Source organism: Tupaia chinensis, unplaced genomic scaffold (assembly GCF_000334495.1).
Source record: "Tupaia chinensis unplaced genomic scaffold, TupChi_1.0 Scaffold138098_1, whole genome shotgun sequence".
Taxonomy (NCBI): Eukaryota; Metazoa; Chordata; class Mammalia; order Scandentia; family Tupaiidae; genus Tupaia; species Tupaia belangeri.
In genome coordinates, this window is record NW_006197997.1 from 351,899 (window position 1) to 368,663 (window position 16,765).

At 43.5% G+C, this 16,765-nt stretch overlaps 1 protein-coding gene across 6 annotated transcripts in view; it reads right to left on the reverse strand.

Annotated features, from left to right (window-relative positions):
• GOLGA4 (golgin A4) overlaps positions 1–16,765 on the reverse strand; it is a 142,524-nt gene that overhangs the window by 104,509 nt on the left and 21,250 nt on the right. For 5 of the 6 annotated variants that reach the window (XM_006161068.2, XM_006161067.2, XM_027776805.1 and 2 more), the window contains exon 1: positions 15,084–15,321. The exons of the other annotated variant lie outside the window; for it this stretch is intronic. In XM_006161068.2, the coding sequence (XP_006161130.1) occupies positions 15,084–15,155 (72 nt within the window). In that variant the 5' untranslated portion in view covers positions 15,156–15,321. Of the gene's footprint in view, positions 1–15,083; positions 15,322–16,765 lie in introns of those variants that run through there. 6 annotated transcript variants of the gene reach the window in all.

Below are 16,765 nucleotides of genomic sequence, written 5' to 3' on the forward strand. Positions count from 1 at the left end.
CATCCACTCACAGTTACATGCATGATCTCCTTTAATGAAAGGGCCAATGAGGCGGTAAAAACTTAGGGGAGGGAATGGGAAACTGCTACTGCTAAGAAAATCTCTCCAAGCAACCTGTGTGATCCTGTCACGTCCAAATGCCCAGATGCCATGGAAAGGGTTACTCTTCCAATCACTTGAAAAGTACACCTCACTACGAATTTTTAAAACTGGCACTATCTTGATCTCATGTGAGTCTAGTCAGTAACTGAGCTTCGTCAGCTCCGGATAAATGGGCAAAATCAAATGACAGGGTTTATAAAGTTGAAGAACAGGTTCTGAATCACAATGTCGTCAGCAAACTAGTAACGCCCGACGCAACTTGGCCTGATGGTTTGCTGGTATTCTTTTGGAGTTGCAGGAATAAGGAGCCCATGAGAGGACAGATATGACTGTGAAATAACAAAACACCACATAAAGAATGAACTGGACTTGAGCATTTGTCACGGGTACCTGGATTTTTTTTTTTTTTTAATTCTGCTAGAGGAAAATGCTAGCCAGAGAAAAATAGAGAAAGGGAAGGAAGAGAAGAGCCCACATGGGAATGGTCATGAGTGTAATCCTGTCTCCATTTCTTCCTCCTTCATGGATTCTGGGTGCACATGCATACATGCCGACGTGTTTTTCAGGTTGCCAGGTACAGGACTCAAACTGTGTGGTCAGCTATGTGGGGCCCAGCTCCCTTACCACTAGACCACAGGCTGGCCCAGTACCTGGATCTTTAGTGGGCTGTTCTCATTTTAAAATATAAAGAGATTTTCAGTTCCTTCAAAATAAATTTGGTCTGATTAATTCTCATAGCCATGAGAAATATGAAATCAGATTTCTGATTTGCCAAGACACCTGACAGTTATATCTAGGCTCATAATTAACATTTTATTGACCACCAACTGATGATTAACTGACCACAGGCCTCCACCTCAGTATAAGTCACTGGGATGCACAGAATTCTAAGATGACATTAAGTGACCCTCCTCCTGTGAATATGATGAAAAGCTACTGCCATGATTGTATTACCTCGCACGGCAAAGGGGGTTTCAAAGTTACATTTAAAATGACTAATCATTTGACTTTAACTTGTTAATTAAATGATTACCTGGATGGGTCTAACCCAATTCCATGAGCCTTTCAAGCATGGGTCTAGAGGGCAAAGGTCTAGCTATCCTGAAAGAGAGCAAAATGCCTACATGGGCACATGGCAAGGGGCTGCTGGCAGCCTCTAGGCGCTGCAAGTGACCTGTTTGTTCGGCAGTCAATGCAAAATAAGGCTCAGTCCTACCACCACACAGGAGCACGTTTACCGCAATCATGAGAGTATGGATGAGAACTTGGCTCCAGATGAGAATGCAACTGAGACAGCACCTTTGTTTTAGACTTGTGAGACCTGAGCAGAGAACCCAGTCATGTCATCCTAACTTCCGACCTACCGAACTGTGAAACAGTAACTGGGTTATTAGGCACAAAGGTCGGGGCCACTTGTTACACAGCATTAGTAAACTACTAAAGTCACTTTAGGAAAAAACAGGCCTTGAATGCCTGGTCCCTGTACCATGACTTCTCATCATCCGAGACTCCTCTTAGGCCTGACCCACTCCAGCAATGGCTTTCCCGTGTACAGCTATGACGTCACATGCCATGTGCAACATCACCACACGGGAAGCACGTCTCTCCACCCATATCACAGCGAATACAATTACTCTTCAAGGCAAATGTACCACCCAGCAGAATTCTTGTAGGTGGAGTTAAATAAATAAACGCTCTGTAATTACAAATGCTTTCAAATACTTCATTGCTTTTGATCCTCACAGGCAACCTAAAGGTTAAGCAACTTCCGGAAAAGAAAATAAGCTCAGAACGTGTACACGGCTTGCCCGGGTGCTGTACTACAAGACCCGGGTGAGCAGGTAGGTCTGCAAATTCCCTATCCACTTCACTGTTTTTCAGATCCCTATTTCTCAAGCTTTTTCTTCTGGAACTCATAAAGGGGAAAAAAAAATTCTACCAATTGGAATTGTTTTTCCAACTCATACAGAGATACTTCTATAACCAAGGTTTTACAGAACAAACTTAACCTTTATGACATACGAGATACCGTATTTTCTGACTAAATTGATTTTCATTGAAAAAAAAAAAAAAAAAAAGAAAAGCCTATTCCCAACCCACCAACTGATTTCATAACCCTCTTGAACTAATTTTCCCATACCATTTTATTTTTGAAAGAATAATGTTGATAAACATAATCATTAAATCTTAAATCTAGAATATATGAAATATTTAATATATTTTAACTGTACCAAAAAATATACATTAAAAAGTATAAATCCCAGGTTGAATAGCACAATCTAATAATAACAAAAATACAAATTCAGGGGCCAGCTCCATAGCCTAGTGGTTAAGACAGCCAGACCTCACATGGCTTACAACAGTTCAAATCCCAGCCCTGGCAACTTGAAAAACACTCTGGGTACGTGTATGACCAAGCACCAAATTCTCAAAATATGCAGAAATGGAAGAGATGTGATTGTGGCATGACCATATCTCACTGGGGACAATTCATTTCACCTATCTCTGTTCCTCCCTGGCAACACATGTAGCCCCTGGCAATTATAAACATACACACACACATACGCATATGCGTATATATATGTGTGTGTATGTACATATATATGCATAAAAACACACACATATGTACAAATTTTAGATATATCACTGGGAAGTTTCATATTAAATTAAGACTATGTTCATCTAGATTTATTCTATTACAGGCTGTATTATATTGGAGTTTCATGGAAAGAAATGTTCAAGACAGTGAAACTATTAGCTATACAGATATTTATCACCAAATCTTTTCAGATATCAATGTTTAACCACTTAAATCTATAACCTGAAATCAATTAACAAATTCTAGTTTTCTAAAATAAAAGGAACCTGAAAATATTTAATATTTTCTAAGTCAGTTGTCATTCCTATCAGCATATAACTTAAGTTTTCTGTATCTATTTTGGCCTTTTCTAGAAACTAGAGAACTCTATTTATTGGAATAGAAAAAAATAAGCACGAGAAGGCTCTCCATGAGGGATTTTGAAGGCTTTATGAATAAACTCACATTAACTACGGAACATGAAGGTGGCACATTACCCTTCTGGCTGCTTGTCTTTCTACTTACTTCCTTGTTCTCAGGCCAGAGTGCAGGCCCCGAATAGATGGTAAGTCACTCTTGCACAAGCGCAGCAGACATCTGGTCCACTTCACTTGCTCTCCCGCCCACACCTATGGATAACCAGTCAGGGCAGGGTCCTGGCCGGGCGATCCTCATCGCAGCATTGCTGAAAGTCACTGCCAAATCAATGTGACATCCCAGCTCCAAAAGAATGGTCAAAGTAATGTGGGGATAATCCTTCACATAAACCTTTTGTTCTACTCTATTCTGTGGCGAGTACCAGAAAATTCCTGAGTACGGGCAATTCACGGGACTAGAGATTTATACAGTCCACAGTTTGGAACTCCAAGGTCCAGAGGCCACATGTGATCAAGGCCTTGCAGCTGCATTACAACACAGTGGAGAGCAAGAAGCGCATGTGTCTGTGTCCCCTGTCTGTTCTGGTCTCATTCTCGCTCTTTATAAACCCCCCTGTGGTCAACAGTAAGGGCCCTGCCCTAATGACCTTAACACTAATCTTCTCCCAAAGGCCCTGCCTTCAACACCACAGTCAGATTAAGTTTCTACCCTCTTAATCCTAACACAACCAAATCTCAACACATGAATCTTGGGAGGACATCCAAACCATAGCACTTTTATATTTTAATTATCAAAACCCTTTGAGTTTTTCATCATGTCCTTAATAAAGTATCAATATATTCTTCACCCTGATGTCTAAGATAGTACCAGAAATACTGTTCTTCCTATTATAAATGCTCACCTTTAGGACCAGCAAGTGGTATCATAGTTAAGGCACTGGATTCCCACATGGCCAACATCAGTTTGAGAATCAGACCTGGCAGCTTGAAAATCATGCTGAGCGCTTGTGAGTGCATGCCCAAAATGCCAAGAGGAGACTAAAGAAGGAACTGGGATGTGGCCATCCACCCTGGGGGGTAGTTTCTCACTTTCCCTCTCTCCATCTCTCTCTGCAGCAAGCACATGCATGAGGCACAGCGTACAGTAAGCTGTACTCAGTATTTGTTGGGAGAAAAAATAGGACAGATGAAAACAGGTTTTATTACTTAAAAATTTCCAGAGAAGGGAACAGCAGTTAGCACAACAGCTATGTGGCTGGACTCTCATGTTGTCGACCACGGTTCGAGTCCCAGACCCGGTGGCTTAAATTCACGCTGGGTGCATGTGCGTGCGTGCCCAAGATCCTGAGAGGAGAATGGAGGAGAAGGGATTGCAGCGTGCCCGTCCCCACTGGGCGGTGATTTCTCGCTTTCTGTCTCTCTGTCTTTCCGGCGAGTACATGTGTCCTATAGCAAAAACCTCTCAGAAACAATAAATAGATAAATAAATAATGAGGGCCAGCAGGTGGCATGGTGGTTAAAGGTGCTGGATTCTCACATGGCTGACAGAGGTTCGAGTCCCAGATCTGGCAGCTTGCTTTCTCACTTTCCCTTTCTCTCTCTCTCTCTCTCTGATCAAATTGAAAAAATAATAACAAATGGAATTAAATAAATACATCTTAAAAATAATAATAATGAATAAATAAAATTAAATAATTTAATTATTTAAATAATTAAGTAAACATTTAATTTATTTCTTTAAGAGAAGAAGAAAATGTCATAAGGTAATTAAGACTCTATATGAGAGAGAACATCAACAGTAAAAAGATGAAGACAATTTTCTACAGAATCAAGGCAAAGGGATCAACCGGGGGTGGAATCAAGGCAAAAGCAGTCCTAACTCCAAAGACAGACGGCGACTACAGCAGCCACTTTTTCCAAAAGGGAAAAAAGAAAATCATAGGTTCAGAGTAAAAGAATGGAATATTATTCTTCTTGAAGGATTAATTAAGGGTGTGGGCAATAAACAGATTCTTGGAGTCGGCCTCCACCAAACGTTATGCATTCCAGGCAAAAGCAAGCGCCAAAGCTAATAAGCAACCTACCCTGAGCTCCAAGAGCGGGAGCGGATGCCACAGAGCGGCAGGAATAATTTACCATGGCAACCTCTCAGTCCCGGCTCATGCCAGGCTATGCTCCAGATAATTACTGTTAGTGTCCTCTTTCATTCTTAAAAATGTTTGGACAATAGCTGATACGGCCACCTGTCGAAGTAGGGCCCTCTTTATTTTGGCTGGCAGAGGAGGAATTTTTGTTCCCCTGACCCACCCGCCACATACAAACGATGTCTCGGCTCTACACAGGAGTGGCAGGAGACAGGGGAGGAAACCCATGTCAGCCATCTGAATAAGTCAACCAAGAGGATTTCATAAACATAAGTGAACCACCACCACCACAAGACATTGTTCTTAAAATAAAAACAGCAAACAGGATGGCCAGTATGAATAAATACAGCACACATAACAGAAGATTTAGAAAAATCAGATAAATTAAGAAACAGAACTTAAATATATAGATGTACATATACTACAGAATGTCTCTCCTCTCTGAATTTTGAAATGCTCTAGTTTCCATAAATAATCACAAGCTGAAAACTGCAACAAAACAACCAGCACGGTATGCGGCTCAGAGAACAGACTGGAGCCAGACTGAGCTTCACCACTGATGAGCTGGCACCACAGACAAGTTACTTACACTCTCTCAGCTGCGAGTTCCCATCCGTGGAATCCGGACTAACAGAAGTCCACAAGTTAGTTATATTATTTCACATATTACATATTACAGGCCGTGCACCAAGAAAAATATCTGGCCAAAAATAATCATTCAATAAATGTTCACTAGAGCTATTATTATTTGTAGAAATTTTAAAATATGATTACTAGAGGGAACCAGCAGTTAGCGTAATGGCTATGTCGCTGGACTCCCACGTAGTCCACCGCGGTTTGAGTCCTGGACCCGGTGGCTTAAAACTCACGCCGGGCCCGTGTGCATACGTGCCCAAGATCCTGAGAGGAGAATGGAGGAGAAGGGATTGCGGCATGGCCATCACCCCTGGGGGGTGATTTCTCGCTTTCTGTATCTCTGTCTCTCTCTGTCTGTGTGGCGAGCGCACGCGCCCTATAGCGAAAAACCTCTCCAAAAAAAAAAAAAAAGATTACTAGAATAAATTCAATGGAGGTAGCTGAAATAAAAATGTTAAGAAATCTCTCAAAACAATAAACAGGAATAAAGGGATTTCTATAAAAATAACTTTTTTAAACCATCATTTCAACGGGTTTTGAGAGAGAAAAAGAAATTTGCTTTTTTTTTTTTTTTTTTTTTTAACAAGGGCAAAGAAATAAGAGATAAATTAGAAAATTTCAGAAAAGGGCCAGCCGATGAGACTGTGGCTCCCACAGGGTCTGGGGTTCGAGTCCCAACCCAGTGCCTAGGCATGTATATCCCAAATCCAGACAAGAGAATGGAGAAAAGGGGATCTTAGCATGGCCATCCTCTATGGGGAATGCTTTCTCACTTTCTCTCTCTCTCTCTGTATTTCTGTCTCTGTCAAGCACATGTGCCCTACAGCATAAAAAATTCTTTTTCTTCAGAATTAAGGAAAAAAGAGAAGATTCAAAATAGGGTAACTCCTGGGACTAGCAGATGGCATAATGGTTATATAACTGGACTCCCACATAGTCGACTGCAGTTTGAGTCCCAGACCCAGTGGCTTAAACTCACACCAAGTGCATGTGCGTGCATGCCTAAAATTCTGAGCGAATGGAGAAGAAGGGATTGCAGCATGGCCATCTCCCGTAAGGGGAGATTTCTTGCTTTCTATCTCTGTCTCTCTGTCTCTTTAGCAAATGCATGTGCCCTTTAACAAAAATCTCTTTAAAAAAAAAAAAAAAACAGGGTAACTATCAATGAAGAAAACCAGATTTCTGTAATTAGTTTACCATCTGCAACACATGATGCTAGAAGGAAGAAATGTGTTCAAGAGGGAAAATTATTTCCCTCAGGGAAATGGGGGGGTGGGAGGTGGTTGTGTTTTTGCCAGAGGGCTCTCAAAAGAGAGAGAAAAAGAGAAAACAAGAGCACATGTCCCCCATGGGGAATGTTCACACCACAATCCTCTCTCTTCCATTTCTCCTTTCAAGACTTTAGACACACATGGAAACATACCTGGTATGTTTTTCAAGCACAATGTCCAGGACTCGAACCATGAGGTGGGCTATGTGGGATCCAGTAGCCTTAATCACCATGCCATCGGCCCCCTCAACCTAAAATTTTACACCCAGCCATTCATCAACGTGTAAGTGAATGAGGACATCTTCCTCCTATTTTGTGATTTAGAAGGTGAAGAAATCAGCCACTGTTTGTTAAAACCCTATGTGTTTTAGAGCCCTGCTCTTCATTAGCACATTAATTAACTGAGGTCCCTAACAGTCTGCAGCCTGCTTTCTCACTGGGCCTGGCGGATAGAGTCCCTGGAATCTGCCTTCAGTTTTCCTGGCATGTAAAGCTGAGGGTGTAAAATATGCACTCCAGTTTTAGGGTCTCTGAATCTCACAATTTAACAAACTGAATTAATTCACCTTAGTAACTAGAGAGACAAAGCTCCTCTCAATTTTTTCTCTGAGCAGCAGATGAAAGAACTTTGTATGGTCCTATTCAGGCTTCACAGCAGATTGTTTTGTTTTTATAATTGTTACAGGGCACATGCTCTGAGGGAGAGAGTGCCCGTGAGAGAGAAAGAGAAAGTGAAAGAGCACAACTCCCCATTGTCACACCACAACCTCTTACCCTCCATTTCTCCCTCCTGTCAGGACTCTGGGCAAACACAGGAAGCCCATGTGTTTCTCAGACTGCTGAGGCCAGGAATCGAACCAGTCAGTCAGCTCCCTTAACCACCAGGACATGAGGCCAGCCTGCAGCTTTTTCTTAAATCACATGAACAAGAATTATTTTATTACTTAAAACATAAGAAGGTGGGCCAGCAGCTAAAGCGGTTACAGAAGGTGAATCCCACAGAGCTGACTTCACAGTTCAAGTCCAGGACTCATGCTGGATATGTGAATGAGCACGTGCCCAAAGTCCCAAGAGGAGAATGGAGGTGATGTCTCACCTTGCCTCTCTTTGTCTCTCTCAGGCAAACACTATGAGCCCTATAACAAAACAAACCAACCAACCTAAGAGGAGAAGAACTTAACAAATACTTCTTTTTAATTACAGAGACTTTTGCTACAGAGCACGTGCGTTCACCAGAGAGAGACAAAAAATGAGAAATCACCCCAGGAGGATGGCCATGCCACAATTCCTCCTCCTCGTGCCCAGCATTAGTTTTAAGCCACTGGGTCAGGGACTCGAACTGCAGTCGACTACATGCAAGTCCAGCAACGTAACCATTACGCCATCTGCTGGTCCCAACAAGTATTCTTTATAAGGCATTATCAATAACCACTATATTCTCCCTGATGAACAGATTATAAACACTGAAGATATATTCTGATTCTGCTGATCTAAATGTTCCATCTGGGAGTTATGCTTTCCCTGATTTCAAGATGCAGGCTATTTATGTATTTATTTTAACTTGATTTAGAACGTATAGGCTCAATGGAGACAGAAGTGAGAAAATGCTGCAGTCCCTCCTCCAACCTCCCGCAGGATTTTGGGCATGCGCACACACCCCTGCACATTTCTCAAGCCACTAGGTCTGCGACTCTGAACCGCACAGCCGACCATGTGGGATCCGGCCACCTGAACGACCACGCTATCTGGCTGGCCCAAGGCTAGTTACTTAGGAAACCTGAACTTACAGTAAGGCTCATCCTTTCTGAAAGGGACTGTTTGCTGTTTGTTTGGGGGTTTTGTTTATTATTTAAATTTCTACCACATAAACTATTATCCCAGAGCCCCAGTCTATAAAAGTTGACTAAGTGGAGTTAAAGGGGGTCCCCTATGTTGCTGTTCCAAATCCCATTTTTGTTGTGATAAAATACTCATCACACAAAGTTGACCACTGCAAACACTTCCAGGGGCGCAGTCCAGCAGCGTGAAGTCCACCCACCCTGTTCTGCAACCATCACTGCCACTCACCTTTACAGCTTTTCCCCACCCTGAAACCCTGTGGCCATTAAATAAACCCGACTCTCCCCTCCCCAGCTCTGACAACCACTGCTCTATTTTCTGTCTTCATAAATGAGAATATTCCAGGAATAAGTGGAATCAGAAAATGGGTCTTCACAAAGTTCATGGAAACTTTTGTATCTATATCTCTATATATTTAAATTTACTAAATTTTTTGCTATAGGGTGCAAGTGCTCCCCAGAGACAGAGACTCTCCTCCTCCATTCTCCTTTCAGGATTTTGGGCAGATACTCCTACATGTGACCAGCATGGGTTTTAAACCACCAGGTCCAGGACTCAAACCACAGTCGACTATGTAAGGAGACCAGCAACATAAGCATTATGTCATCTGCTGGTCCCAAATTTTAGTAATTTTTTAAAGGCTGAAAATGTACAAAAGAAATTCTTATTTATGTGCAAGGAGGTCTTCAAAAACTTTCAAAGAAATGCGTATTATGAAAAAACTATGCATGGATTTTTTAAATTACACCAAAATAAACTTATACTTTAATTCCATTTTCCAGGAACTTTTTGAAGTTCCTTTGTACTTCATGTACCCCGAGAAACTGCAAAGTCAATGTTACTTTTTAATGTGTCTCTTATAGAGTTAGTTCTGTAGGGAGTTTAAAACTGGGAAACAGAAACCAGAGGGGACAGAACCTGTGGTCCCAACTACCCATACTCAGGAAGCTGGGGTGGCAGGATCATAACCGCAGCAAGACTATCTTCCTTTTTTGGAGAGGTTTTTACTACAGGGTGCGTGCGCCCTCCAGAAAGACAGAAAGTGAGAAATCACCTCCCAGGCAGGATGGCCATGCCGCAATCCCTGCTCCATTCTTCTGTCGGAATCTTGGGCATGCATGCACGCACGCACACGTGCCTAGTGCAAGTTTCAACTACAGGGTACGGGACTCGAACCGCAGTGGACTACATGGGAGTCCAGCAACATAGCTATTACGCCAACTGCTGGTCCCAAGACGATCTTAAACACAAAACAAAAACGACACACACACATCCAAATTGGGTATTTGTCATTAAACGATAATGATATGTGAATCTTTACTTCCATTTTTAAAAAATTTTAGTTAGTTACTAGATTTCTAGATATCACTGGTACTGAGCAAATGATTATTTAATATCCACAAGGAAAGAGTCAAACACTCTTGGCATCAACCAAATAAAAGTGATAGGAAATTATTAAAAGGGTATGTTTTGTTAAATGCTTTTAAAATCTTAAAAAACTCTATGTAATATTACTATTATTTGGAAGTTCTGCAAATACCTTGACATTTACCCCAGAATTACCCATACCTGACAATTCACTCCGCTGAAACAAGCCTATCAGGCAATCAATCTCCTGTTGAAAGCAATCTAAAAAGCAGGGAATAGGCACACAGGCCTCTGAAGACTCACAAATATCTCAAAACTCGTATTCCTACACTAAAATGCCCTTTTAAAAACCCTCAGTTCTTGCTCTTCTTTTGCACACAATTTTAGATGTTTACACATCTTGTTTCTAAGCTTGCAATGGTCGGACAACAAGGTAGGCAACAAAATACTATAAAAAACAGATCGAGAAAAAACAAATACATTTTCTTAAACAGTAAAAGCGAACTGCCTTTCACACGTCATCAAATCCTTATGGCCATTCCTTCATGCAAAATATTAGGCCACTGGGAAAGTCAAGACAGATTTTTCTATGCCTTTTCTATGCAAAATGCGTCACGACTTTCCCAACAACCCAACCATTTATACTCCAAACTAATGACTCTGAGTCACCCAGATATTACACAAATCAAAGATCCTATGTTCAGGAAAACAAGGATGCGTAATCTGTTGGGAAAGGAATGTCATCAGAAGAGGGTTTTACTGGGGCAGGCAGATGGCACAGAGGTCACTGGACTCCCACACAGTCGACCGTGGTTTCAGTCCCAGGACCGGTGGCTTGAAAATGACACCAGGTATACATGCATGCGTGCCCAAGATTCCAGGGGAATGGAGAAGGGATTGTGGCTTGGCTATCCCCGCTGGGAGGTGGGGGGTGATTTCTTACTTTACCTCTCACTGTCTGTCCCCCACCCCAACCCGTGACCCATGCCCTAAGGCAAAAAAGAACACTCTTAATTTCTTCTGGAAAAAATCCTTAACTCTGAAAATAGGAACTCAGAACTTCTCACTGCTAAAAGATTTAGAATGGCTGAAGATCCAGAACCAGAAGAGAATAAATTTTCTATCATCGGGACCGGCAGGCACTGTGATAGTTAAGGGCGCTGGACTCCCACATGGTTGACCACAGTTCAAGTCCTGGACCTGGCGGCTTGCTCTCCAGCTTTCTCTCTCTTTCTCACTCTGTCCCTCTTTGCTCAAATTTAAAATAAATAAATTAAATAAATAAGAGTTAAATGAAATAATTATTTTTTTAAAAAAAATTTCTATCAGCAGTACTAATAACTTGAGTTCTGAATAAATATACATATTATCCAAAATACTGGGAGGGTTTTGTTTGTTTTAGAGATTTTTGCTACAGGGCACATGCGCTCACTGGACAGACAGTGATTTCTTGCTTCACCCCCAGGGGTGATGACCACGCCGCAATCCCTTCTCCTCCATTCTCTTCTTGGGATCTTGGGCACGCACGCACATGCGTCTGGCCTGAGTTTAAGCCATTGGATCCAGGACTCAAACCACGGTCGACTACATGGGAGTCCAGTGACATAGTTATTATGCCATCTGCTCATACCTCAAAATACTGTTTTAAAACTTTGTACACAAGGCGAATTTCTTTGACCCAGATGCACTATCTCCACAGAGATACTGGGCTACAGAACCCGGGGCTCTGATACACTAGCTTGTAACTAGGTTATTGTTACGAAAACCTCTTTGTTAATGCACAAAAGTCATTCGTTTTCATGAAGAAAAGCTAAACATTACAAATAAAGAAAAACATACCAAATCGCTTACCAGGACCCTGGACTATATCCTTCTATTTTTCATTATGCGTACACATAAATAAAACATAAGTATATGTTTTTCCCAAAAAGCTGGGCTCACACTTCATATTGTTGCTTTTAATCTATCTTTTAACACAAGTATCTTGGTGTCTTAATAATACTTTCCTGTGAATTCTAACATCAGCTGTGTAAAATTAGGCAAGTTACTTCACCTCTCTGAGCCTCACCTCTTCATCTCTAAAAGTAATAGTGGTGTCTATCTCAGAGGTTATGTGAGATCAAATAATCTATGCAAAAACCTAAGCAAAATGCCTGGCACATAATGAGACCCAATAAATATTGACCTTTCTGAAAGCTGCATAGTAAGTGACTGCCAGATACGATTTATTTAACCAAGTCTTCATGGTTGAACATTTTTAGCTAGTTTTTAACTTTTCAAAACATTGAAACAAAAATCCATGTAGCTAAATCTAATACAGTCTAAATTTTCTCAGGATCAATTTCTAGGAATAGAAGCCTGGATCGATTTTTTGTTTTTTAAAAAGAATTATTTTAACTTTATTTATCATTATTATTTGTTTTTTAATTTGACCAGAGAAAGACAGAGAGAGAGAGAGACAGAGAAAGTGAGAAAGCAAGCTGCCAGGTCCGAGAATCAAACCACGGTCAGCCATGTGGGAGTACGGCGTCTTTAACCACCACGCCACTTCCCAGTCCCTGGATCAATGATACTTTACACATTTCCAAGTTTTAGTGCTCTATATCCACTAATATGCCCAGCTCCCCACATTCCTCATCTCTGCCTCATTTTTAAAGTTTCTCTGTTTCTTTTTTATATTTATTTAACTTTATGTGTTTATTGTTATTCTTCAACTTAACCAGAGAGAAAGGGAGAATGAGAAAGCAAGCTGCCAGGTCTGGGACTCAAACTACACTTGGCCACATGGGAGTCCAGCACCTTAACCACCACGCCTCCTGCTGGCTCCTTCTCTGTTTCTTAAATAAAAGTTTTCTAAAGTATCATTATTATTTGTTTTTTAATTTGACCAGAGAAAGACAGAGAGAGAGAGAGACAGAGAAAGTGAGAAAGCAAGCTGCCAGGTCCGAGAATCAAACCACGGTCAGCCATGTGGGAGTACGGCGTCTTTAACCACCACGCCACTTCCCAGTCCCTGGATCAATGATACTTTACACATTTCCAAGTTTTAGTGCTCTATATCCACTAATATGCCCAGCTCCCCACATTCCTCATCTCTGCCTCATTTTTAAAGTTTCTCTGTTTCTTTTTTATATTTATTTAACTTTATGTGTTTATTGTTATTCTTCAACTTAACCAGAGAGAAAGGGAGAATGAGAAAGCAAGCTGCCAGGTCTGGGACTCAAACTACACTTGGCCACATGGGAGTCCAGCACCTTAACCACCACGCCTCCTGCTGGCTCCTTCTCTGTTTCTTAAATAAAAGTTTTCTAAAGTTTAAAAAGGCTATGGTATGAAAAATACAATCTTTACTACTTAAATTTTAGTCGTTAGTTCCATTTTACTTGGGAGAGCCAAAAAGCTTTCCATGTCATGTTCTGGTGTTTTTCTCAAGCTCTAGTTTATGCTGCAAGAGCTTAACACTTACAACATCAATTTATAGTTTCAGGATGAACTCAATGCAATATTTATGAAATACACGTTGGGAACAGCAGGTGAGCAGTGCTTAAGGAGCTGGACTCCCACTAGTCCACCGTGGTTGGAGTCTGGACCCAGGACGTGTGCAAGCCTGCCTAAAATTCATACCTGCCTAAAATCCAGGGAGGAGAATGGAGAAGGGACTGCAGTGTGGCCATCCCCCCTAGGGGGAGATGATTTCCGGCTTTCTCTCTCTGTTTCTCTCTGTCTCTCCTGCAATGTGCACGCGCCCTATAGCAAAAATCTCTCAAACTAAATGTGATGTGAAAAAATGAGAAATGCTTCCACATTCATCTAAACTTAGCTTCAAAATTTAACCACAAGCAAAGACCAGAAAACCGAAAATTAAGAGATTTGCTCAATCTTTTGAGGCTCGGAAAGGCTGAGGTATTTAGGAGACTAAGTGCTCTATGATGCATTGAGTGAGTGCTTAGGAAACTGTGTCTTTAACGCTAGTAATACGCCCCCTATTCCCGGGAAACTGTAATTTCCTGAAACAACAGGATTCCTGAAAAAAACAAACGTAATCACTAATCATAAGGCAGCAAGACTTCCTCTAGGCAGCCGGCAGAAGAGGCTTGTGGACAAGGCCCGGGGCCTCCCAGGCCTCCCGTGTGTCTCCCTCTCCCCTGAGCTGGATCCACCAAGTTATGCGAAGTGTCTAACTCGTGACAGCCTCGGGAGCTGGACGCCAGCCACGCCACCACCTCTTTCAGATCCCAAGGCTCCCGGCCCGGCCTGCTCGACTCCCGGCTGTCACCCCTGGACCAGGGTCGGCAATTCCGAGACTTCGGTCTCAGGCCGGGAATCCGCAGGATCCTGGTCATCCCACCCTCAATGTCAAGTTGGGGGACTCGGAGAGGGGACCTCCATCAGAGGCAGAGATCACAGAAGACCCACTTCCCCACCCTCACGGTGGGGGTGGCGGGTCTCGGATGGGTGGGGGACGGAAATCATGCCCGATACGAGTCCTTCCCACTGATCCAGTTCGGGGTCCGGCGTTTAGGGAAACGAGCAGAGGCCAGATGTCCCGACGGGACCGGCCACCTCCGCCACTCGTTCCTGGAAGGAGTTTGGGGATGGTGGAAGCCTGGACAAGAGCGGGCTGTCCTGAGCATCATCCTGGTCCTGCGCTTCGGGAGCGTCCTCAAGTTAAAGGTCAAAGGTCGCCTACGAACACCCCCCCCCGGGCGTCCCCGAGCCGGTGTCAAGGGGTGTCGGGAACTAGGGGCGGAGAGCGGCGGCCATCGTACCTGAGTAGGAGCCAGAGCCTGCTGGAGCTGCTGCTGCTCCTCGCTGATCTTCTGCTTCAGTTTCTTGAACATGGCGCAGCGCGGGGTCCTGAGTGTGAACGAGACCTGAGCGGCCGGAGCCCAGGAGTGGCGGCCGCGGCGACGGCGACGGCGGCTTCTCTACGCCAAGGACCGCGGGGGCCGGGCCTCGCCGCCTCCTGCTGCAGTTCGCGGCCGGGTTGGGACACTCGTCTTGCGGGTGTCGAAAAATGAGCGGCGCGCTGAGTGCGCCTGCGCGGCCGACGTGGAGCAGCCGAGGGCGCCGTACGGAGAGCCGCGGGGGACAGGCGCGTCCGCAACGCGCATGCGCGCTCGGCCGCGGCACCCGAAAGGGTACATGGGTTCATAGTTGCTAGGAGTGAGGGTTTGCTGATCTTTATTTCTTTAACTATGTATTTAATTTTATTTATCATTATTATTCTTTTTAGTTTGCGACAAGGCTCGTGTGCTTACTACAGAGAGACAGAAAGAGAACGCGAGCCGCCAGATCCAGGACCTGAACCGTGATCAACCATGTGGGAGTGCAGCGCCTTAACCACCAGCTGGCCCTACAGATTCGTTATTTAGGGGCTCTGCTGGAGCGAGGCGTGGTCTGGGCACTACACTGGCGCCCACCTGGGCTTGGGCGCCGCCAAGGCAGGCGGGTAAAGTGCTGCTTCTGCCCGGGGCGCAGGGCCGCGAGGCCCACAGCGAGTGAGCCACCGGGGTGGGAGAAGGGGGACCAGGGGACTTGTGTGCCCTGAAGTGTGCTTGCGTTCAGGGTTAATGGCTAGGATTCTCTGTCTCAGTGCCTCGCATTCCCCACTGCTCCCAGGGGCCCCTCTTCCCTTCCCTGGACTCTTTCTGGGGTCGGAAAGGACCTGAAAGACGGAGGCGCCCAGTGTCCAAATATTACAAGACCGCTCATACCTCTCGTGGGGACATCTGCCTTTGTTCTTTGTTTCACCGAAATCTTATATTTTCACATATTCCTTCAAAAACTTTTCTTTCTCATTATAAGTGCCAGGGCCTCAGAGATGTTAAAAGAATTCACAGCCTCGTGGAAGACACAGATCCCGGAAGAGTGCACATTTACCCTTAACACTTGCAATCATCTTAAGAGATTGTAATGTTTTATGCCTAACTCAGCCAACACCCTGAGCACTGGCCCACTGTGCATCCTCAGATCTGGTGCAGCGGCCATCTCCGCATGCTGCACCTTTGGCAGCTGGAACTGCTCACCTTGCCTCAGGTATCAGAACCTGAAGTGCATGCTGATCACCATTCAGCAGGTTTTATTTACCAGCTTATTAGGAGGAAGCTGCTCTTGTAAGATTTCCTGACCTGACCCCCCCCCCCCCAACACCTGGACCACATCTTCTCATCTCTCTTAGTGAATACCTATGTAATCACCAAAGGAGTTTCTTCTTTTTATCCCGGGAGTCCTTATCACTCAAAAAACTGAAGTTCAACTGTTCTCAATATGCATCCTCATGCAAACATTCACAGTTATAATCAAAGATTGCCAGCCTTCTATTTACACACATGTACTATGTATATATATATATCTGTGTGTGTATGTACACACATATATGAGGGCCCTGTCTGAGCAGACTGTAGTAAACGATCAATAAATATGGAGATATGATACTTAGACACAGAAG